At 36.7% G+C, this 26,055-nt stretch overlaps 1 protein-coding gene across 2 annotated transcripts in view; it reads right to left on the bottom strand.

Annotated features, from left to right (window-relative positions):
* Positions 1 to 339: 339 nt before the first annotated feature.
* The window catches only part of LOC109090920 (reticulon-1-A-like), a 30,857-nt gene continuing 5,141 nt past the window's right edge, over positions 340 to 26,055 (bottom strand). Inside the window, exons 2-9 of one of the 2 annotated variants that reach the window (XM_042746288.1) lie at positions 19,814 to 20,539; positions 17,922 to 18,722; positions 3,424 to 3,631; positions 3,211 to 3,349; positions 2,121 to 2,190; positions 1,931 to 1,977; positions 1,772 to 1,830; positions 340 to 1,337 (exon numbers count right to left, since the gene is read on the bottom strand). In XM_042746288.1, coding sequence (XP_042602222.1) covers positions 1,295 to 1,337; positions 1,772 to 1,830; positions 1,931 to 1,977; positions 2,121 to 2,190; positions 3,211 to 3,349; positions 3,424 to 3,631; positions 17,922 to 18,722; positions 19,814 to 20,539 — 2,093 coding nt within the window. In that variant the 3' untranslated portion in view covers positions 340 to 1,294. Of the gene's footprint in view, positions 1,338 to 1,771; positions 1,831 to 1,930; positions 1,978 to 2,120; positions 2,191 to 3,210; positions 3,350 to 3,423; positions 3,632 to 10,718; positions 10,945 to 17,921; positions 18,723 to 19,813; positions 20,540 to 26,055 lie in introns of those variants that run through there. The other variant, XM_042746289.1, reaches the window with a different exon arrangement.

The raw sequence follows: 26,055 nt of genomic DNA, 5'->3' as shown, positions 1-26,055 counted from the left end.
AACACAAACATCACTAACAGGCAGGCTACATTTTCAATACTTGAAGCTCCAGTAATGCATGACATGACAGTAATACATGACTTAACAAAAACAATTTATGTTTGATAATGTGCAGTTTTGGTCTAAATGATAACTTTCAAATATATTCAATGGTATTTTATCCTTAGAAATTATTAGAAAAAACAATATGTGTATTTGTATCAGCAGTTGGATTGATAATATCATTTCTGGCCTGCACTTAGTAAACAGATGCTATTAAATATTATTTACAAATTCACAGTCAAAGCAGCATCATTGGTTATGACAATATTAAAAGATGAAAGATGAGCCATAAAGAAATACATTTAAGAACATTTATTTTCGCATTCAGTATTGAGTACATCTTAAGTGCAAATAGTTAAGAGTCAATGGCTAAAAGAATGAACAACACTTAGTACAAATATTGACAGATTCTAGCTGGCAATCACTCACTGAAGCTTCCTTCTCCTCCCTCTCTTTTGTTTAGTAATATATATAAAAAAAAGATCAATAACAGCACCTAAAAACATAAATCTCTGTAGCGGAGTCCTACGAAAAAGAAACATACTGTAATGCTACGAGTGAGCTGACCATATCTAATCAGAACATTGCTAAATAGTTGCGTTTGTGCCCAGATATAATGAACCTCAGCAGATCCATGCGTCTAGCTGACAATGACGGTTATGTTAATTATGTTCACAGATATAATGATGGAAGAGGAAAAGCCCCACCCAACACCCAAGACACAAAAAAGCTTCTTTTTTTTTCCCAAGAAGAGTGTCACTCGAGAGTTAAAAAGCTGGAGAGATCATTCACGTACTACAGAGATTTTCAGCACAGCTGAGAAAGCACATGAACTTAAAAGATAAAAAAAAGATTCCATCAGCACTTAAGACTCTTGACTTCATGCACTTTATAAGCAACACATACAAAAAAAATCACATCTAGTCTTTTTGCCAGATTTGAATTATATGTTTCAAGGTTACTTCTACAATTCATTGAGTAGTTGTACTTCTGACTAGATCGCTTTTTTTCTTTATTTTTTTTATGGTCACAAGGCGAGGATGGGACTTTTCCTGCACAGCTCAGCCGTTGCTCTAGACGTCACAATGTATACAAAGTAGAACTATGTTCCAGTGATGTTTATTTGTGTCTGATTTCTGTGCATGTGTGTGTGTGTTTGTGTGTACAAAGAGGAACCCTTGATCATCTTTCAGCTCTCCCAATAATGGGGCATTCAGGGGCTCACAGCATCCTCCAGGGGGCCCTGTGGGGCCTATTCAGCCTTTCGTTTGGCCCCAGGAATCTTCTCCTGGATCCTGAATCAAAAACACACATTCATATTATTTTATATTATATTAAAAAACACACATTTATATTATATTGTTATACTGTATATTATATATTTTGTGTTTGATTAAATTATTATTTTTATTCAGCAAGGATATATTAAATTGATCAAATTTATGATTTAGAATTATATTAGAATGATTAGAAGGATCATGTGACACTGAAGACTGGAGTATTGGCTGATGAAAATTCAGCTTTGCCATCACAGGAATAAATGTTATTTTAAAATAAATTCAAATAGAAAACATTTCTATTAAATTGTAATAATATTTCATAATATTACTATATTTTTTATTAATATACAGCCTTGGTAAGCACAACATACTTTATTTAAAAAATGTAAGTTATATTATATTATATTATATTATATTTATTATATTACATGCTTAAAGGGAGTACTTACTTTCCTACCACAGAGTTGACTTGGGTTCTTATTAGGGCCAGATACTGATCAATCTGTGCCTAGAGACACAGAAAGATTTAAAAAATGAGTCATTGTAGTTATAGTGCTTATGAATTATACATGATTGTGTAGTCATGGTATCAATGGTGCCACTCTGACCTGGTATTTCTCATAGACCACAGGCATCGAGAACATGGAAACCACCACTGAAGCAAGATGCAATGCAAATGTTAAAAAATGGGACAAAAGAGTGCATAATCAGTAACTGCAGTAGCCTGCAAGTTAAAAAGCATACATTCAATAATAATTCAAATTACAGGTGCATATGGAATCAAAAAAAGGTCCTCACCCATAATAAGAAGAGTGAGTCCATTGAAGAGGGCTCCCAGATAGGTCAGCAACCACATCAGCACCGCAAATTGAGTCAAACAAACACAACTAGCAGTTCATACACACAAATACTCTATGCAGGTATATGATTTATGATGCTTTTCTCTGCCAGTACTGTGACACACTAAACTAAATTAAACTAAAAGCTAAACTAAAGGATTGTAGAAGTTCATAAAGTTTTAAACTGCGTTAATATTATACTAATTCTTATTATTATTGTTTATATATCTCACAGGTCACCAATTAGCAAACAATTATGCACTCTTATACTTATACAAATTTTGTAAATGACAACCTTACAATTTACAAAGAACATTCGTGAAATGCAGAGATACTCTAAAATTCAAAATTTTGAGGTCAGTAAGATTTTTGGTAAAAAAAAAAGAAATTAATACTTTTATTCTGTAAGGATGCTTTAAATGTATCAAAGGTGACTGTAAAGATATTGTTATAAAGACATGTTCTTTTAAACTTTAAATTTTAAAAAAGTGTTCCACAAAATAATAAAACTAAGCAGCACAACTGTTTTCAACATAATAAGAGGAAATTAAAAATGTTACTTCAGCACCAAATCATCATATTAGATTGATTTCTGACGGATCATGTGACACTGAAGACTGAAGTAACGATTCTAATAATTCAGCTTTGCAATCACAGGAATAAATTAAAATGTTATATAATTTAAAATGTAACATTTAAATAAAATTGTAATTAAATAAATTTTAAATGACACTAATAATTCACAATATTACTGTTTTTACTGTATTGATCAAATAAATGCAGACTGGGTGATTGTTTAAAAAAAACCACACATTTTAAAAAATCATACCAACCACAAACTTTTGAACAGTAGTGTACAGCAGGCAAGTAGTGAAAATGCTTTGTCATGCATGCTGTATCTATGTATGAGAAACCTATTCAAATCAACTTAAATTAATTCCTTTATCATCTCACATCAGTTCTATATTTTCCTATTAAGTATCATTTTAAGGAAAATTTGTCAGCTAACCGAATAACCCCAGTGTAGATTAAATTGAGCAGAGGGTCACCTTTAGTGAGTCCACCAGATCCTGCACCAGAAACAGTCTGCGCAGTTCTTTCAGTGTGCTGTTGATATAATACTGGGCGTTTTCTGCGTACTTCTGCATCTGATCATGGGACAGTGACATCTCCACCTCCAGATAAGCACTGCATCCACAATAAAACAATGTTAGTAACTGACTGAGTGACACACACAGTCTGTGCACACACAGCAGGCTTACTTGAAGGGATGTCCCTCGTCTGTTTTCTGCACAGCCTGCAGCACAGACTTGTAGACTCTGAAGCTGATGGTTGCGGAGAGGGCAGCCAGGGCCAGATAAGCCACCACGCTGACCACACTGAACTGCGTCAGAGAGAAGAGCAGCAGCAGTAAACTGCCAAACACAAACCCACTCTGCTTCAGGTTCCTCCAGTACAGCAACTCCATCACTGGATGAACAGAGAGAGAGAGAGAGAAAAGAGAGAGAGAGAAAAGAAGATCAGGTGGGGTCAAAATCATGCAGATAGGATGTGTGGTAGCGGTTTACAGTAGGCATAAATCTGCTTGTCATTGATTGTTTTAGGATCCACAATTCAGCGTCCACTGAATGGCATGACCTATGATGATGTAACAGGTAGTGAATCACTCTGAATCAGTGCTGAGTCAGAGATAACACAATTAGAAATGATTACACAAACAGATGAGAGTGCATTCAAAAATATGCCTGGATTCAGCCGGCAGAAAGAGACAGAAGGCCTATGTCCAAATATGTTTATGTCCCTGATTCATTATATGCAAAAAAATCTCTGAATGTCTGAATACTCTTTATTTGTGACAGAACAGACAAAAATATAGTATCTGCTTCAGATTCTGTAGTGTAAACCTGTGAATACTTTGTTATGCCACAAGAACATGGAAGCAGAGGAGATTATAGGGATAGATCACCTTCATGTCATTCTGATATGACTTTCTTTCTTCAGTGGAACATAAAAGCAGATATTTTTTTTTGGTCAATATTATGGAAGTCAATGGTAACCAAAACTGTTTTATGTTCTACAGAACAAAGTCATTTTATAGCAACAGCTTGGACAGGAACCTTTTCTATTCTAATATGACAATGCCTCTGTGGATAAGGCAAGGTTCAAAAAGAAAAGATTGATTCAGTCAGTGTGGAAGTGTGGAACTTGACTGGTCTGCTAAAAGACAAATCCTAATCCCAGCTGAACACCTCTGGTGTGACTTTAAATGCAGACCTTGAGCCAAAAACTCATTACCAAACACTATATATATATATATATATATATAAAACACTATATATATATATATATATATATATATATATAACCATGTTGGCATTACAATATAATCCCTGAAACTCAGAAATTATGAGATCAATTTTACAATTTAATCCAGATTTACTAAACATGGCAAATTAGTGTGAGACTGAAATCCAATAAAAGTGCCAATGGGAGTGTAAAGTTCTGCTTTTTCATCATCTGCTGTCAGAGCGATGCCTGTCTTCTTATGTCTGTCTCTGTGTTCTTTCTAGACAAATTCTCGGAAACATTCAATTCTGGCCAAATGACAGTATGGTGGCCATGGGAACAGACTGGAACCAGGTGCACAGATCTGGCAGTGCATGGCGCCTCTTTTCAAATGTTATATAATGTGATGTCCAGCTTTAATCTGCCAGACCAAATGTGACTGTAATGCTATAATTGTGTCTGAATCCTAATGTCTGAATGGTACTGAATGTTTTTAATGCAGGCCAATAAGCTGGTATAATTTCAGTCTTACAACAAACAGGACTAAAGACAAAGAAAAAAATGAAAATTCTGTCATCGTTTACTAACCATCATTTACCAGTATAAAAACCCTGAAAGCCTCAAACTAAAATCTCCTAGCATTGCCAGGACTTTTGTGAGCATCATTACTGTATTGTTGTACACATTCTCACAGCTATATACATTGTGTGATTTAATTGATTTGCAATATCTAACGGACATGCCAACAGACAACTGGGGCCAAGGATTCTGTTGTAGTCGCATAACATCAATCCACTGTTTCACCACACCCATTCCAGACCTCTTCCTGTCATACTCACTGCCTGAAAACTTGAGCATTATTTTAGGCTTTGCTAAGTTAGAGCTTTTAGAGATCCCAACAACACCTCGGTGGGATTCTTTGTTTGTGTTAGGTGTGGCGGATGCTCCTTTATGCAATATGTAAAGCTTCATGCATCATAATTTAACAGCTCATTATAGCCAAAGATCAATATTCAGTCGTTTTCTATGCATCAGAGTGGGTTAACAAACGTATCTCTATTTATTTTCAGGAGAAAATCGACACACAATAGGAGACTTGCTCATTGTGCCCACTCTTTCCCAGCATGCACTGACACTAAGGCTTGTTTATGGGGTCATTACGGTGAGCTTTGTATAAAATGTGTTGGCGTGAAGCTGGCAGTTGAGCTCTGAGATGAAGGGAGCGCGGTCGCCACGGAAACTGAAGAGATGGGTGCAGTGGAGTGAGCAGTGATGCAGTTGCCATAGCAATGAAGCTTGCCCCCCCACTGAGCGCTGCCTGCCAGACGGAGTAATAAGGTGCTGATGAAATGATGGGGGAGGGGAACAGGAGGTAACACTGCTATGACAGACACACAAGCACAGACCCTCTTGCTAAAACGCTCCACTGCTGACTACAACATGCTCCTCGTTCATGCAGGACCTTCACTTTTTATCAAGCTCAAGAACAACCGCTAACAACCGTCCGGTCCTTGGAGGCAAGAATGGCTAAAAATAGCTAGCGCTGTGTGACTGCACTGCAAATCATTTCCTTGATCATTTTTTGTCTTGTTTTCCAGTATATACTTGAGAAGTAAAATTGTATAAGATGTTAAGACTTGTTTTTAGAGAATATATTGTGAATTCTGTTTATTTTGCATACTGTATTGGCAAATTGGCATTTTTTTTTTTTTGCTTTTCTAGTAAATTTAATCAGTTGTACTTAATATCTTACTCAATTTTGCTTCTTAAGTAAATTTTTCTTATTTCATGGATGCTTATTTTTACTGGAAAAAAGACAAAATCCTGATTATTATTATTATTTATTTTTTGCAGTGTAGTAGATTAATTAAATAAATTTAATATCTTACCCAATTTTGCTTTTCAAGTAAATTTATCTTAAGGTATTATGCTGAAAAAAAAAAATCCCAAAGTTCTGTCATGAAACTCTAGATGGCACAGTCCGATAGGTCAAACTCTTCTGACAAAATGACATTATTATCACATGGCACAGCTGATTGGTTCTTTTTGTATCAGCAGCCAATGAGCTTGCTGCTCAACATTTAAATACTTCGCTAGTACTTGCTGTAGCAGTTGTACCGCACTTCAGAAACCCTTCACCTTCCCCAGCTCCACCTGTATAGATCTGCAGCAGCAGCGTAGCAGATCCATTTATCACTTCATGATAAATATGTCACCATGATCCCCTAAAATTAAGTTTGAGATGTAGCAGGACAGTGAGCTTAATCTAACTCGGGTGGGATTCAAATAAAACCCACGTAGCCTTAACTTCACTCTCAGAAAAAAGGTATGAGAGCTGTCACTGGGGCAGTACCTTCTCAAAAAGTAAATGTTTGTACTTTTTAGGTATCAATATGTACACTTAAGGTATTGATACATACTTTTAAGGTACCAATATGGACCCCTTTGAATAGGTACCATCCACAGCTTTTGTACCTTTTATTCTGAGAGTGTTGTATAACTTCTCACAAATACAATCTTAAAAATAAAGGTGCTTCACGATGCCATAGAAGAACCTTTTTGTCTAAATGATTCCTTAAAGAACCTTTCTGTTTCACAGAAAGAGATCATTCTTTAAAGAACCTTTGACTGATTGGTTCTTTCTGGCATCTCTGTGAAGAACCTATTAAGCACTACACAACAGAGCATGCTGCATAATACACAGTACATACCGTACCAGTAAAGAACACGTACAGAAATGCATAAACAATTTATTTATATAAACATAAACAATATATGTGTTTATACTACAAGCCTGAATGCAGATTGTTTAGTTCTTTTAAGGTCATGCTCCATTGTAGACACATAGCCTGCTCTTGACATCAGTGGATCAAACTCCTAAAACAAAGAGATCACTTCAGACAGCCTGTGACTAACATTCTTACACACTACACACTAATCTGGATGACAACAATCTTGGCATGGGACAAGGAGCTCCAGAAAGACAGAAGGCAAATAACATTGTTCTGCTAGCAATAATAAAAGCTCTTTCAAAGAAGTATCACATGCTGTGACATCCCAAACAGCCCCCAGATAAACATACAAAATGGGCCTGGTAAAACAGTGAAGAAAACATTATGGATGCCACAATGAGACAGAAAGAGTCTGCAGTAATTAATGGCTGTGTTTAATCACTTTCTAGACTGGTTCATCATACTGCCCTATATGGGACAGTGTAAGTCTATAGGGCATAAATGTATACTCTTATAACTATAAAACAAGTTATATTTAGCAAATTTAGGGATGTAATATATATTCTTGCTTGAACAACTGCTGGCTAGCATGATAAAACTCTGCTGCATAGGATCCTTCCTATCCTAAAACAATCCCCCTTCGAATCCACTTTGCCGACCTAATCCTGCATAGACTATTACGCAGCAGAGCCTGCATCAGAAAGTGCATATTAAGGGCACAAAGGGGGCGCTCCTGAGCTCTTTCTAAAACCTAAAAAAGAAACTAAGCTACCAAGACAAGAAGACCACAAGTACATGACATTTGGGATGTGAATATGCATAATATGAACTGGTTCATATAAAACTGAAAATTCTGTCACCATTTACTGGCTCTCATGTTGTTTTCAATGAACACAGTTGAAGATGTTTTGAAGAATGTCTTTTTGTGTAATAAAAAAGTGAGATTTTGGACCCCATACAATGAAAGTCAATGGGGTCCAAAAATTGGACCCCACTGACATTTATTATATTGTCAAAAACAGTTCAAACATTCTACAAAATATCTTCTTTTGAGTTCCACAGAAGAAAGTAAGTTAAAATGAGGTTCATTATTATTATAGGATTTGCCATGACAGTATTTTGGTGTGGATATTCTGACCCAAAGCAAGGACTACCACAAACAAAGAAGAATTAACACCAAACACCTTTCTCAAATTTAATTAGCACAGTCTGATGTGATGCGCCATATAATTTCACCAAGCAAATTGGGTTAAAAGGGGATGAATACTCAAAAATAGACCTTCGACCTACATAACACTGTTGTTGTAATGACACCTAACAAAAATGGCTGCTAAATAGGATGCTCTGCAACATCCTTCTCTGATCACAATCTAAAAGATGATATGGATCCAGGATCTGTAAGATTATATGACACTGTGCTAAGCCTAGCTGTCAAATGCCTCTTATCCTCTATTGAATAACCATTAGTGTTTACCGCATATTTAATTCTAGGTTCAATATTTCCAGCATAGGTATACATTGTAACTATAAGACTATCTGAAAACAATAATTGAAATAAAGGGTTTTTATGAGTTGGGGATGTAAGTTGGATCGTTCCATTCTTATTTAATCCAATTGGTTCCCAGTTTTTATTATTAAGAATGGTGCTAGAACTGACTAACACATTTGTCAGAGTGAGGACATCAAATCTGTTTTATGATTTGCAGTTAATGGAAGAACTTGCAGAGATTTGGCCTGGTACCAAATGACCATCAAGAATCCAATCGATTCACGCCACAGTTTTGACTAAACTGCACACTTGAGAAAAGACTGTGAGGAGAAACAGAAACTGCTGACTGAAGAAAAGCCAGCGCCTTTGCTGCGGTTTGACTTTATAGCATTGAATCAATACATTGAGAACACAGATATTAGCAAACCTGAGCCAACAGGCATGACTAAAGAAAGAATATACAACCCTGTGCTGATACAGGGACATCCTCATCAAACAGTGCAACATATTTGGCAATTATGGCCTTAAAAAGTGAGAAAGCTTTGTTTTTAACATCTTCATTTCTGTTTTAATTTTGTAATGGCTTAGTGTTGCAGTAACAATAGAGCACTTTAACAGAAAATGCACACAGAAGTCTTCTCCACTAAAAAGAGGCAATAAATACCAAACAAACAAATCCAAGCTGAAACGCCTCAAAGTATCTTAATTCAGGTATGCATTAATGACAGTAAGTAATTACATGATAAAATACAATTATGACACTGGATAAATAGACGGACGGACGGACGGACGGACGGACAGACAGACAGACAGATAGATAGCATTGACAAAGATAACAATGAAAGATAACAATGAAAAATACTTTACATGATACATTATTAATCCAGGATAATGCTTATTTGTACGAACACTAATACAATTTAACATTTTAGATTGTATAAATTAACATTATTTGATGTTTTATAAGTGAAGATTAATTAAAAATGAACAATAGTTAATTTATAAATTAACATTACCCTAAATGCTGTAAAAAAAATTAGCTAATGATAACTAATGTTAAATAATTGAACTTTATTGTAAAATGTTTCCAGAAATCTTAAACATGAAAGGAACAAAGACTGAACGCCATAAATATTTAAATACTCTCACATAATGAAGCATAACATTCACTGTTGTGGATCTATTTGTGTTTATAAGCCCTTGAACTGTCACAGATGTCAAATGCTCAGTATATAAATAGCTACTACCAGAAACCCTCCCTCTTAAATCGTTCTAGTTTTCTTCCTCCTGCACAAGTCCCTCTAATGTGATCTAGGTATTGTACTCTAATGTGATAGTCTAGATATTGGATTTATTAAAAGCATGAATGTACAGTTGTCTTTCAGTGGATAATTAATGAAACTCACTATGATTATACACATAAACACACATGCACATGTATCCACATCCATTCTTTCACAGAATAAACAGTTGTCATAGACAACACTATGAGCTGACTGTAGAGTCAGGTAGCCACACCCCACACATCTCTCTTCATCTTTTCTTCTGTCGCTTTCTGCTCCCAATGCAGCCTGAAGGCCTTTATGATCAGCACAATCAAACCAAATGTGAAGACACTTGAAAAGGCATTCGACAGCTCTTTATGGAACTATCCACATCCAAATGCGCATCTGACCTGAAAATGAGGCAGTCATGCATACCACTGCCTATTAATTCTAATCAAACACATCCAGAGTCTATGAATTCAGGATGGACCCCCTAAGTACAATGAGGAGGGAGGAGAGAAAGGGTGTGCCCAGCTGTCTCAAACCCCAGTCTGGCTCTCATATGCCCATGATGGCGGCGGCCTCGATGCAAAAAATAAAAAAACGTTTAAAAAAATGCGGGCATGTCTGAGCATCTTCCAGAATCCCACATGTACCTCCCCTAAAAAAAAAAAAAAAAAAAAAAAAAAAAAAAATCAACCCCAGACATGCACATGCATCCTCTCCGTCCCAAGACATTCACACCCATCTTGCATCCCCTGTACCCCAGGACCCCTTCCTCCTACCCTGGCACTTCCAGTTGCTCCAGAAACCTTCCATCTTGGTCGAATCTGCGGCTGCCATGGTGCTGGCCTGCATGCTAGGCTGGGTGAGGGGAAGGACTGTGAATCGCTTTCTGCTAACGCTACTGCTACAGCCTCTCCGCTGCTTATGCCGTATCTGTCGCTTTCCCTCTCTCTCTTTCTCTTTCGCTCACCGGTTCACACCAGTGCATGAATGACCCATAGGAGGAGGAGGAGACAGATAAGGGAGTGGAGGCAGGGATGGAGGAGAGGAGGACTAGATGTGGTGATAGTGCTGCCTACTGGTGGAGAAATCGAGGAATTGAGAATTGATTTTGTTAAAGGCAGACATGCGGGGGAGGGGCAGAGCATCATGACTGACAACTTTAAAAGAAATCAAAAAGGATGCTGAAGAAAATACACCCAGTTTTTACATTTTTCAAGGTTGACAGTCCATTCATTTTCATTGTTTGGAAAAGAGCAGCTGTAACATACTGCTAAACATCTCTTTTTGTGTTTTACATAAAAAAAAAAGATGACAAAATTGTCATTTTTTGGGGTTAACGGTTTCTTTAAAACCCTGCAGATAGACTCTAAAGTGGGGGAATGAAATACTTGCTTTCCTTTTTCATTTTAGATGGGAGACTAATCCTAAATAATCCTTTTAAGGAGGTTCAAATCTGGTGGTAAACATTGTTGCAGATGCATTTTGCTTGTTCAGTGCAAAGGCTCATTCTGTACTCAATGCATCATCTCTGACAAATTTCGCTCTAGACTGCTATAACAGTGAGCGTGAGTGTGCGATATGTGAGTGTGAGGAACAGGGGCGTAGCACCAAATTTTGGGCCCTGGGTACAAACCATCTTGCTGGGCCCCCGTACCAAATACCATAGTGATACCAATGGTCTAAGTCTCTCATTCTCTTCTCTTTCCTCGTCAGCTCTGTCCTCCTGCTCCTGACTACCTTCATCACATTCTTCACTTTCCCTGTCATCACTTATATGAATGTCAACCTCATCTTCTATTTCTTCCTCTGCTACAAGAGGAAATAAGCAAAATGGGTACATTGTTATTGTACACATTTAAACTTTAAACTGTAATTAGTAATTACAGTTTAAAGGGAGAATTCACCCAAAAATCTAAATTATGCCATCATTTACTCACCCTCATGTTGTTCCAAACCTGCATGACTTTCTTTCTTCTGCTGAACACAAAAGAAGATATTTTGAAGAAAGTCGGTAACCAAACGACTGATGGACCCCATTGACTTCCATAGGAAAAAAAATACTATGGAAGTCAATGGGGACCAGCAACTGTTTAATTACCAACCTTCTTTAAAATATCTTCTTTTGTGTTTAGCAGAAGAAAGGAAAATCATACAGGTTTGGAACAACTTGAGGGAGAGTAAATGATGACAGAATTTTCATTTTTGGGTGAACTATCCCTTTAAAGTTTAAATGTGTACAATAACAATGTACCTATTTTGCCTTATTTCCTCTTAACATTTAAGCTCACCTTGTCTCACTGTCACTGCTTTCACCTGGCCATGATGATGGGCCTGCTGCTGCAGGGTCTGAAAATGAAATATATGGCTTCAAATGGTTGCTGCAATATCTATTGTCACAATACCTTTTTTAAAGTGTAGGCTAAGTACAAGTTAATTGCTGATTATTTGTCTGTTTAAAATAAATGCAGACTATAGAATCACAGGGTACACTAACCGCCAAACTAGACATTCAGTCTTTGAATTACGTTTTAAAAATACTGTAAGTCTTTTTCAATCATTAAGATGTGCATTAAACTGAGAACAATCCTGTACTTAATGTAAGAGCGTGCGCGAACTAATTTGCATAACAATGCGGTAAAATAGGCGCTAACGATCTGTGTTTTCGCGGGTGTTAGATTTTGACAATGGAGGGAAATATACAGTGTTTTCATGTAAACTTCTGACTCTGGGGAGAACTGCAGCAGAAGAGGAGACAAGCTGCGCAGCTGTCTGGAGTGGCAGTGTGTTGAGCTCCCAGCTCCGCCTCCGTCTGCTTCTCACGCCCTGTTATTTACCCAGAAATATTGTTTGCTCGCTATGAAGGATGTGATACTATACATTATTGGTATATTATTCAAATAGAGTACGAACATAAATGTATGCTATTCTACCTGGAGTAGATATTTATGGTTAAAACAATGTCAATGCTCGATGATGCATTTGGAGCTCACCTTTCTTTTCAAAAATCTGAGTGAGCAACTGCTTGCCCTCATTTGCCTTTCTCTCTTTAATATTCTTTTCTTTTCGTTTTTGAGCCCCGATTTTCCTTTCTTAATGATAGACATGACTCTTCCCCTGTCTTCCTAGTTCATATCACGCCTAACTCCAGCTCCTGTCTCATTAACTGATTCAATTTCACCGCAGGTCCGCAGCAGAAGCACCTGACCTGCGGGTCGTACCATTTACATTGATTCGAGAGGGGTGGTGGGGCCCTGCACAGCATGAAAATTACTTTTTTTTATATACCAAAATACAAGTGCCTAAATACAAGTTTAGTTTTGCACAGGAACTTTTTTATTTGTACATAAATGCTATACAAATGTTAGTGCATGTATATGTATGTATAGAAAACTGACTTCTAAGGGCCCCCCCCTGCCTCGGGCCCTGGGTACTCGGTACCCTTTACCCCCCCAGTCCGACGCCCCTGGTGAGGAAGGAGACATCATGAGGCAAGCCTCATGATATATAGAGAATGACTCAGCGCTCTCGGTTAAAAGAAATAGGATGAGCTCACAGGCAAGCGGAAAGTCCTGTACAGTGGTCAGAAATGGACTGGCCATATGAACATCAGTGGGACTTTTTCTGACCAGGCCAACTTATGGGCATGCTGTAAAGCTAAATCTACATAAAAAGTAAATATTACTAAATTTAAACATATAAAGTAACAATATCATGAGGCCTGCCCATTAAAGTGGCATATATAATATATACACTATAGTTCAGTAAGATTTTCTAATGTTTTTGAAAAAAGTATTTATTTGATTTAAATACTGCGAAGAGTAATAATGAGAAATATTATTACAGTTTACAATGAATGTATTTTAAAATGAAATTTATTGCTGTGATGACAAAGTTTTTCAGCAGTCATTACTCCCATCTTCAGTGTCACATGATCCTTCAGAAATCATTCTAATATGCTGATTTGTTGCTCAAGAAACATTTCTTATTAACATCAGTCCATTTTTTTTAGTTTCTTTGACTAAAAAAAGTTTCTTTAAGAAATAAAAAAAACACTTTTGATCAGCGTATCCTTGCTGAACAAAAGTACTGACCCAATCTTACTGACACAAAATTTAAATGGTTAGTACAGCACAGTTGACTTACTGTAGTAAAAATCAATTCAGATGCAAATGTACACACACTTCTACACATTATTAATGATCTGCCCAACAAAAATATGATATTAGTTATTATATTAATAATTTTTTACATTACCTACATGTTATGTTAAAATCTCACACTACAGTGTATCAGATATAAATCACCTAATCATGGTCTCTGATTCTAGTCATGGCAGGATGGCAGACTGTTATGAGACACTTCAGTGCACAGAGAACCTCCACCATGATCCCATATGTCATGTACTGTCAGAGATAACAGTAACTGCATCAATTTATCATGCCAAAGAACAGCACTTCAATGTAAATGTATACAATGACGTTGTATACATTTAAATTTTAATGTATACAAAAAAGAAAAAAAAGGAAAACAAATGCACATCCAAACAATGGCAATTAGCATATGTGTAATGTCTTTGCCTCAGCTTCCAGTGAATTCATGACACATGAAATGCCAGGGGCTTTTAAAAGATAAATGATTAATAGAGACAGAATGAAGCAGAATAGAAATAGAGAACGACAATGTAATGATTAATGGTTGGTTTACCTAAAAAATGTGAAATGACCTTGCTATAGAGTGAATGGTAAATTGACCCCCTACAATCATTGTTTTAGTGTGGGTTCAGAACCCCATAATAAACCCAAACCCCTAAACACATTGCATACATTAGAATCAAATGTTTGTTAAATAATTTAAGGGGAACTGCTGAGAATATAATTTCATGAAAACACACACACACACACACACACACACACACACACACACACACACATATATATATATATATATATATATATATTCAGATAGAAAACAATTATTTTAAATCGGAATAATATTTTCACTTTTTCACTTTTTCACTTGCACCTTTTTGATCATATGCACCTTTGATAAGTATAAGGGACAAAAGAATCTTACTAACCTCAAATTTGAAAGCAGTAGTATAAACACAATTAACTAACACAGGAACACATACAGACAAGAAAACAGTTTTTGCCCTTTAAAGCTCGGTCAAAAATCTCTATTTTATGCTAACACAAATATACTGATAATAAAGCATTACAACCCCTCTCTCTAGTCTATGGCCTGACAGCAAGACAAAGAAAGCATGTGGTAAACTGAGCCCTCTGCTGGAAGAAAATTTTATTTTTCTTGATACCCATCCTCAGTATGTGTACATGCTGTTACAAATGCCATCTCATTTCTAGAGGCTTCGGTGAGACACTGAGCTCAAGAAAGGAGGGGGGAGAGGAGGTGCAGCCAGACAGACTGTGGCACCATACCTAATCTGCAAAACGCCACAGACACACACATTTAAATTGGTCATCAAGCAACAACAGTAAAGCTGATCTCTGTTTACAAACATGTATCCATGGTGTAAAGATGAATATATTGACTGACAAGCATCATATAAAACATTGATTGTATTAGAAAATTAATTGATTATAAGATAATTATAAGATTTTTCCTTCTCCCTTGTTGCGGTGTGGCAATGTAATCACAAGATGGCAAGCACTCGCTGGTCACAAATATAGCAGACAGAAACTGACCTGAACCACAGGGGGATGCTTTGTTCTGAAATCTTCAAACAACAGTCCAGCCCAAAGCCAGAGCATTAATAAAAGATGGTGACTGCCTTCAACAGACACAAACAAATGACGTACTCATCTACTAATACACAATGAAGTTGATAATTATTTATTTAGTCAAAACTATAATTGAAAATTTTATCTAATTGATTAAAAAAGATTTAATTTCTATATATATATATTTAACTTTTTTCTCACTATTTTTTTTTTTTTATAAAACTAATTGTTAAAGCATTATATATATTTTTATTTATTTATTTTTTAAATAGTGATAAGGATCATATAAACATGGTAACACAGCGATCCATTTTTCATTATTTATATCCCTTACTCATTACTGGGATGTGTTCCCATCACTGAAAGGATGAAAATATTTTCCATAAACCATATGGTTTTATAAAGCACAAACTGTTGTAGGTCAGCCAGATCTTCCATAATAATTTTTCTCAGTTTCACACATGATATTTCCACTGAGCTCTGCTGAATCCTGAAGACACAAACAACAGATGCAGGGAACAGTCAGGTGTGAAAAAAAATCTAAAACATTAGCCACCCATCTAAAGGGAGAGAAATGTGTCTTGTAAAATTGATATTTTATGTGCATGACCTTCTTGAGCTCTGGGGATGATTAGAAATGTCTTCTAACCTTGTGTTGTATTTCTTTGGACAACTTCTGTTGGATGATGAAGAAAAGCAGTGACACATGTGCACTGAACAGTTAAGCAGGAAATGGCTCTATGAAATCTGATCCTCATTACCTTCTTTTAGTGCAAGTGCACAACCCCTTTGATTAATTTGTATAAATTCTGAACAATCACATTATCTAGGTCTGTTACTTTTAAAGTGCTTGCAAAATCTAAGAGAAATTTTATTAAATTCCACATTACCAATTATCCTGCCTTTATATAATATTAGGAAAATATTACATAAGCTAGCCTGTGCATGCCCAGTAATGACTGATTCTCAAGGGACTGATGCATTGAAATGTGCTTTTTTCCTGCTGTTAAAGCCAAAGGGAGTTTCCAGGGTGAGGCCAACAAGCATGAGTCAGTTTTTATATTAATTGCAGCTATTACAGGTCTTTCGCCTTATAGGGATAGTTCAAAATAAAATAAAATAAAATAAAATAAAATAAAAATGTTACCAACAATTCAGAACATCACCTTTTATGTTTCACAGTACAGATTACCACACAGGTTTGGAATGACATGACGGTAAATGATAACAGAACATTTTTTTGTGGGATCTGTCCCTTTAACAGAATTATTTCCTGATAGTGAGACTTGAATTACTAAAAAAGAATGATTCAAATTTAAATAGTAGTTACTGGGGCCATAAAAGCACTTATACACTTGCATGCATATACTGCATTAAAGGGATAGTTCAACCAGAAATGAAAATTCTGTCATTAATTACTTACCCTCATGTTGTTCCAAACCCAGAAGACCTTCATTTATCTTCAAAACACAAATTCAGATATTTTTGATGAATTCCGAGAGCTCTCTGACCCTCCTTAGACAGCAAGGGTACCACGATCAAGGCACAGAAAAGTGGATATCATTAAATTGGTCCATGTGACATCAGTGGTTCAACCGTAATTTTATGAAGCTACGAAAATACTTTTTGTGCGCAAAGAAAATATAATACTCTCCAAAATGGCACTAGGAGGACGTAGGGGAGAAGAATTGTTATATAAAGTTGTTATTTTTGCTTTCTTTGTGCACAAAAAGTATTCTCATAGCTTATTAAAATTATGGTTGAACCACTGATGTCACATGGACTATTTTAACAATGTCCTTACTAACTTTCTGGACCTTGAATGTGGTAGTTGCGTTGCTGTCTATGGAAGGTCAGAGAGCTCTCGGATTTCATAAAAAATATCTTAATTTGTGTTCCGAATGTCTTACAGGTAAGAGTGCCATAAGAGTAATTAATGACAGAATTTTCATATTTGGGTGAACTATCCCTTTAAGTTGATTCCAGTTGGTATTTTCTTAAAATGTCATGAAAAAATTTCAACGAAATTTCAGCAATATTTAGCAGGAAATAAAATCATCCAAATGTTTTATTATGCATTGTGTTGTGTATTTGGAAATACAGATGAGCTATAGCTTAACTACACAAAAACCCTCTGTTGTTTAACCATTACTGTGCTCAAATGGAATAACTCAAGATAGTGACCATAAGAACTTGTGTTTTGAGGTGACTATAAGTTATTGGGGAACATGGTTTTACCTTTCTCCCTGGCTAGACCCTGGAAGACGACGGATGGTGCAGTCGTTCTCTCAGAGCCCCTGCGGGCTTGACTGGACCGTCTTCTTTCTCTCTGGTGCACCTCACCAGCAGGATGCTCCACCTTCAGCTCTGGCAGGCCCGGACTGGGGGTTGTGCTGCTGGGCTTTGGCTTCTCTTCCATGGTGGGTGTCTTCTCTTTAGGAGCACTGGTTGGGGCTGGAACAGTCGGAAAAGGTGCAGTGGGAGTCACGACTGGTTCTTTATTTGCCAAGGTCAGGGTTGTGGGTTTTTTGACTGGCTGTGGGCTCTCCTTGAAACCCTTTGTGGAGTTGTGGGTCAATCTTTTGGGACTTTCCTCTCCGCAGGACTCCAGAGCCAGTTCACTGTCCAGCTCTGCTTCACGTTCCTCCCTCAAGATGCTGTACTGCATTGCAGGACTCGGGGCAAACACAAGGGTAGAAGACGGGGCGGGCACTGTGGAAGGTACTATGGTTGATGAAGTGGTGCTGGGACTCTTACTGAAGCTCATGTAGCCAGTGTTGGGAGCTCGTGGACTAGGCTCTTCAGACACCAGCTCAATCTCAGAGTCTCCAGATTCAGCACTGCTACCCTCGACATCCTGGGGGGAAGGAGGCAAGGTGGGTTTTGGGGGGGAAGGCGTCATCTCTATTGGGGAACTCTCCTGCTTGATAGTAGGTGGAGAGGGTGAGATGGGAGATGTTTGAGTCTTGTCTTGGGTGGAACTCATTATTTTAGTTTCAACAGCCTGGATGTTTGGATCCAAAGGAGAATCAGACTCTTCTATTAAGAAACAGAAGGAGAGATAAAGGACAGGGAGTAAGGTAAGGTGTCTTGTGGCCATTTGGTCTGCCAAGGCATCCCACAGTATAAGCAGGTGTGTGTTATTATATTACTGTGTAACGTACAGCCAATAATAGTCAATGAGCCACTGCTCTTAAATATTGGGTGTTTCCTCAACTATGGGCACTTTTGACCTGGTGGATTTCTAGAAGATCAACTTGCCAAGTCAGACAAATTCCTGGATCACCATTTTTTGTTGATCCTGGGACAACATTACTCTCCAAAAATATAGACCTAATCCTATTTCTACCCCTAAACCTAACCCTACCCATAATTTATCCCTAAAATCAAAGGGAATTGATAGCTGAATAACCCTTGTTGTAAGCCTAAAACTGACATTTCCTGTAAACTCATTCCTCGAATTGGAATAGTTGCCTGGGATGTTGATCCAGGAACATATTGTGCTGTGTGAAATCACACTTACCTTTCAAGCAGACTTTGGGCCTGGGATAAAGCTAAAACAATAAAATCTAAACCTAAAAATAATTTGAAAAGTTGCAAAATAAATGATTAAGGCATAATGTAAAAAAAGGCTGAATTCCATTTGTTTTAAACTCCTCAATCCCTAGGGCATAACGAAGCACCTGAAGCTGAAGAATCACCAATTTATTGATTTTGAAAATGTTTGTGAATGCTCAGTTTCACTACCTCAGTAGCTTAACTTGATGTTTTGTCTTATCGTGGTGAACTTTTGAACGGTACTCTGCCAACATTAACTACCCTGATGTTTCATTGGGCCTCACCCTTTTTCTGTCCTAACTTGAACTTTTCCAAAATGTTTGGAACTGGTTTTGCTGCTTTTTCCAACAGATTTGGTGGAAAAAGTATTAAAATTATGACTACATCATAGAACTGCTCATTTTTCATTATCTTTAGATAAAAGCAAATCAAATGAAGAAATTTAAATGTATGAAAGTTTCCAGATTGACAAATACACCTACACAGAAGCAAAGGGTCAGCTAGCAGAGGAATTAAAGGTGGTTTAGTGGATACGTTACAGTGAAGTGCTTGTGTGGGATGGTGATGCCCACCTGTAGGAGGTGTAGATGACTCAGGGCTTTCATCCTCAGGCTCTGAGAGAGTGACGGTTGGCACTCCCTCCAGCCCCAGACTCAGAATGCTCTCCTTCTCTGACACTGTAACGGTGGGGCTGTGCTGGACTGTGGTGGGTGATACAGATGTAGGTGGCATTTCTGTCAGGGTGATTTTTACTGGGCTGGCACTGCTGCCAGTACCTGAAGACCGATAGGGCTGGTAGTCAGACAGCTCTTCATCAGATGGTTCCTCCACATATGGGAAGGTCTGAGAGTCCAGAATTGCATCAGAGCCAATGTCTTCCACATCCACTTCTACCGGTGATGGGCTCTTCTCTAGTTTAGTGTACTGGGTGGGCTCTGAGAGGCCGCTCATCCTCCAGTCCTCGAGGGGGAGCTGTGAACTACTGGAGTCCTCTTTACGACTGATGTCCATATAGTTGTAAGAAGAGTCAAAAGCTTTCTCAGAGTCATGTATCTTGGGAGAGCTGTCAGTTTGTTCTGCACTGGGGTTCTTGATGCCGGAGTCCGAGGTCAACTGGAAATGGGATCCAGAGGTGAAGTCTTCTGTGCTGGATGTATTTTTGTCACCAGATCTGCCCATGCTGCCAGAAAAGTAGGAGGTATCTTCATGTGAGGCATAGCTTTGACTGGACAAGAGGGAGGTGTACAGGTCATCCCTGTCATCAGTGGACTTCTTCTGGAAGATTAAATCTGATTTGTCTGCATGAGAGGAGAGGAACATGAGCAAGAATTTTAACATATTTGAACATACTTAGTGTGACAATGATTAAACAAAACCTATACACCCTTTACACCCATTTTTAATATGACACTATGGAGCCCATAAAGGGACATGGTGATGGGAAAAATTTAGATGGTAGCAAAAATCAATACAAATTCGTTCATTCAAAAAACTGTTGTGTTATACTGAAAAAACAGCATTCACTTGCACAGTGTTTTGCATTCTCTTGCAAGCGATTAGTGTTTGCTTGCAAACATTTTATGTTCACTAGCAAAACTTTTGCATATACTCACAAAACTGGAGAACACCTGGAAACAAAAATAGAAACTAATGCATAGATTCTCTGGAAATGGAGTATTTTTTTTTCGGAAAGAAATTATTTTGCAAAAAGAATGCAAAGTTTTTCATGGAAAATGTAAAACTATTGAGAAGGAACACAAAAGCAATAAAATATAATTTTTCCTCCCATCTCATATTTTTCTATGACCACGTTAAGGGAGGTTTTTTGTTAAACTCAGTCAGTAAATATCAATATACTTGTCTCAAATACAATGGATTTTTTCCCCTGATTTTTAGTTGTTTGCAATTGCATAATTTCATAAGCCATATTTTATGTTTTTACTAATATGAGTATACATCACTGTACTGTTTTGTTGCAGCTGTATTATATTGTAAAAAAAAAAAAAAAAAACAGCATCCTAGATGAGAGCTGCACACCAGAATAGCCGTTTGACCTGATCTGTAACAACATGCTGTGCCTCACAAAGCTTCTTACATCAAGTGACCTTGAGATGAATTCAACTGTGCGCATGTGTTGTTTGTGAAATTTAGATGCTAAAATGAGAATACATATGTGTGTGTGATTCAGGTGGAAATATTTTTTAAAGTCTCCTCAAGAGGGCTTTATTGATGTGTGGGAGTGACAGCTCTCATCAGCAGTTAGCCAAACACCCTCCACACCAATTCTCCTTGTCTCTGAGTCCTTCTCATCACATTGGCCACTCCTCTTTGTCTCTCTGTCCTTCTCTCTATTACTGCGGCTATTTGTGGCAGATGACAGTTTTCCCATTCAATGTTTATCCGAAGGTCGACTGCAATGGTGTCACAAAAGGGCTTGAGAAGCACAAACACACACACAAACACACAACAGGGATCAGAAAATGAGCATTGTTGGTGACGCCTGAGTATCTCCCTGCCTCAGTCTACAAAACAAGAAGAAGTCAGAAATGATCCAGGCTTGAGGCAAAAATGCTACTAAAGTGATAACATGTCCCAGATATTAAAAAAATGTGTGAGCAGAAAAGTTCTCTGTAGAGATTTTATCTGTTATTGTACAGAATATTATTACTTATAATATTCCATTCTAGCCTGTGTAGTTATGATTTTAGTGACTCAGCAGATATCACAGTGACTCGTAGCTGTCAGATTCACTGATTCAAAGAGCGATTGTTGTTGAATGTTAAGCTAAAAAGTGTCTCTTTTTTTTGAGAACCCCTCCCCCCCAACTAAAGACAGCCCTTATGAACAATTCCAACAACTGCAAAATCAGAAACAGGTATTATATCAAAATCAACATATTGCTATACTGTATAATCTAATATGGCAGGGTAAGATGCATTCCAAACCTGGTTTTGGTTTCAATCATTATACTTTTGGTTCCATGAGGTGGCACATAATACACCTTTAAAACAGATATTTGCTGTGTATTAAAAATACTATAGATATCACTTTAAAAGTTTGCTTGATAAATGTTAGTTTAATTATCAAGTTGTTAAAAATAATGTGATATTATACCTAGAGGTAGCATAATGTTTTTCATAGCTTCACGGATTCTGATCATGCTGGGTGAATGAACAGATGGAGAGGAGGAGAGATGTTAGGAGATGGATGAGCTGCTAAGTGTGCATTATTTTGTTTTATAATTTTGTTTTCAATATCAGTCTCATTTCAGTTCATTTTAATACACTTGTTTGTTTTGAAAATGACTTTCACTAGGCCATTTTTAGTTTTTTTTTCTCTCTCTGTTGTTGACTTCAATATCAGGTATGTACAAATGTGTAATTGTGGATAATTGCATGATGACTTGCCATACTAACGTGACCCCACTCCATCAGAGAGCCTGTGCCTCTGTCTCTGTACTGCCCTACATTCACGGGGCAAAATGACTCCACTGGGACTCTATTTTTAACCATCAGTAGCTAAGAAGTGTGAAGATCTATGAAAAAAATTGCAGAGAGAGAAGAGAGCCACTGATACTTCAAAAACAAAAACCACATCAACTCACAACCTTCATCACATTGCTAAGTAACACATCAGGTTAACTGATATTGTAACCATACAGTAAGTACCTGCAACCACATAGCAATAGGATCATCTCAGTGACTGTCACTGAAATGTCACAGTATGTGACGGACAATCCTGCATGAGTTCGCACCACACAATCTCCAGCCCACACCTCTCTCCCTCAACATTTAAGCATCGCACAAGCTATGACTCATCCTCTCAAAAACACAGTGATAGCGAGAACACATGGTGGCCTTAAGTGCTGAACTTTCATTTACAGTACCTGTTACTAAAATGTCTTTCACAAAGACAGTGCTTAGATTTTGAAAAACTGACATATACAATTTGTTGCTTCTGCCAAACGCTATTACAATGGTAATCCTCTAACTTCTCTAACTGCTTAATTGAAGCAATTGTTTTCTTTATGTTCTAAACTAGTCATGTACTACAGTGTTTTTCAATGTAATCATCTGACAAGGATATTATACTTTTAAAGACTCCATGAAATCAAAATTGAAGTTTTGAGACATTTGTCCTTTCTGTTAGCTTGGACATCTATATGATAGTGTACTCCTAAAAGTTTAATACTAACTTTTACATAAATACATCTATCTCTTTTTTTGCAGTTTCTGCTGGACAGTAAAAAAATAAAAAGTCAATTGTAAGATTTAAAGTTTAAAACATACTGCTCAAAAGGTTTTGATGTTAGTAAAAGTTGCTAAAAAACATTTCTTATTATTATCAATATTGAAAACAGTTGTGCTGCTTAATATTTTTGGAGAAATTTTAAAGAACAAAATGTAAAAAAAACCCCCAGCACTTATTCAAAATTGAAATATTTTGTAAAAATGTACAAGCCTTTACTGTCACTTTTCATAAATGTACTGTAAATGTAAATGTAAAAAATCATACTGACCCACAAACTTGCATTATGAAAAATAAAACTGCAGTTGTAAAGTCAGCTTCCTGTTTCAAAAGGAAATAAGTCAACAAAGAAAAGAAGGCTGAATTCAAGCCATTGAAATTGGGTATTTCAAGGGCAGCAAGACATACATTTGAGCAGCACAGCAAGTATTGCAGTACAAAATATGGATGATGTGGAAAACACCTGGGACAGTTGAAACACTAAGCCTTTCATAGAACTAGATTTGTATGAATGATGTCTTCAGCTTCACTGGATCGCAGTATATGTGGATAATAATGCACAGCGGTCAGTTCTGTTTTTTTAAAGGTGTTGTTTATCGGTTTTTGCAAATTAACTCTTCATATGTTATTTGTCTTTCTCATATCATTCAGTCACTGCAGAGTTATGTTTTAAATGTCCTTGTTCTTTTTCTGTAGCCATCTAAGCTGTTTGTTGACGTGTCTACATTGTCAGCTGAGGAGATTACAAAGATTAAACAAGTGTTTTTGTTTATCTCTGAAACATTTGCCAAAAAACGAAGGTTGGAGTTATCTGCTTTTGCTAAAAAAAAGCAAATTTATTATTTAATTTAATTTAATTTAATTTATTTGTTTGCGGTATTATTATCCAACTGCAGTTTGATTTATATTACTTAGAATGCACAATAAAAAACAACAACAACATTATTATGAAAATAAATAAAAATGTAGTTTAGTTTCCCGTTTTTGCAAATTAACTCTTTAAATTTTTCTCTCTTGGCCATTACAAAATTTTAAAAGGTCACATACTGCTGTGTGAGAGTTTGGGCTCATGTGTTAGGTAAGAGTCAGACATAAGCCATGGCGCTAACACTAATGCGCTAAAGCTAATCACTCTTCTGCTTAAACCTAAAGAACTCAGAGGTGAATAAGCAGCATCAACAGTATTAGTTAATCATTAGATCTGAGACTTACAACACTATACAGCTTCAGACTTGTCACTGTTGCTGAAATATAACATGTCTAGTGTTGCATGTAGCTAATGGATTAACTAAGTAAAAGAAAGAAAGAAGAGTCAGCTAACAGGTCAATAAAAGCAGGGCTACTGCCATATGGTGGCATATCCATATCTCAGATTGAGACATAATGTCTTGTATTAAAAGACTCTTGGGAAAAAACACATATGTGTATCAAGTTAGCTAATGCTAATTTACAAGAGGAGCTTAGCTACTTTAGGCCACCTAATGATAAAGAAGTGTGCTTAATTGTATTGAATGTGCATGTGTAATGTACATCACATTTCCTAAGTATTTTTTATAGAACTGTACTTGCAGATACTATAAGGTTAATTAAATAAAAGACCACAAGTACTTAGAGAGTACACTTTCCTGTTTTTAACACACTCAAGTGTTAACACACTTTAAAGTACATTTGAAATAATTGTTTTGATAATCTCTTGTTTAAACAAGTACACTTATTTTGATATGCTGACTAACATACTAAATTACAAGTAAATACTAAATAGAAATAGTACATCGGAAGTTTTATAATTCTAACTGTAATGTGTTATTCAACATTACATTTTTAAACATACTAAATTTCAACTTAATACAAGTTTCAAAACAATTTACCATTATATTTTACAATTGACTATAATCAGTACTTTCAGCAATACACAAAGACAATAGAATTATGAAAATATAGCTCCAAGCAGCAATTACTGGGCCAAGAACTACAAATGCAAGTATCAGACTAACTGCAGCAATGAGTTATTAAAAACATTTTAAGATGATTTTAGTCAAAATGGCTGAAAAATCATAAATGCAACCACTAGCAATATTATTTACTGGCTTATCACTTTTAAACAATAGGTAGCACTGTTAACAAATATATGTGGTGTGTTCTGTGTGAGGTGACAATGGCACATACAAAGTTTGGTGTCAACATGTCAAAGCTTTGCAGAGATCCAGCCTCAGAGTCATTTTGCCAATATTCCTCAATTTTGTAGCGACGATTTACAAAAAACGGTTGTGTCTATTGACACAAAATCCATAACTTTTTGCCAGCATGGTCTGAAGATGATCTAAGCCAATTTTGGTGAAAATCAGACTAACCGTCTAGGATGAGTTCAAAAAAGTAGGTTTTACGAACTATTAAAAATACCCGAAAATCTAAAGTTTACGATTTTTACATTCTGGGGTTCATTCGACTCTGCATGAGCCAAGGACTCAGAGCAAAAAATAATTTTCCTTATGTACCTTACGGTCAAAAGTTATTAGCATAAACCTGAGCGAAACTCTGGACAAGTGGTGGGGTTTGATTAGAGAGA

The sequence above is a fragment of the Cyprinus carpio genome, chromosome B20, assembly GCF_018340385.1.
Source record: "Cyprinus carpio isolate SPL01 chromosome B20, ASM1834038v1, whole genome shotgun sequence".
NCBI lineage: Eukaryota > Metazoa > Chordata > Actinopteri > Cypriniformes > Cyprinidae > Cyprinus > Cyprinus carpio.
Note: the sequence above shows the minus strand (reverse complement) of the source record. Positions and strands in the feature narration are given on the sequence as shown.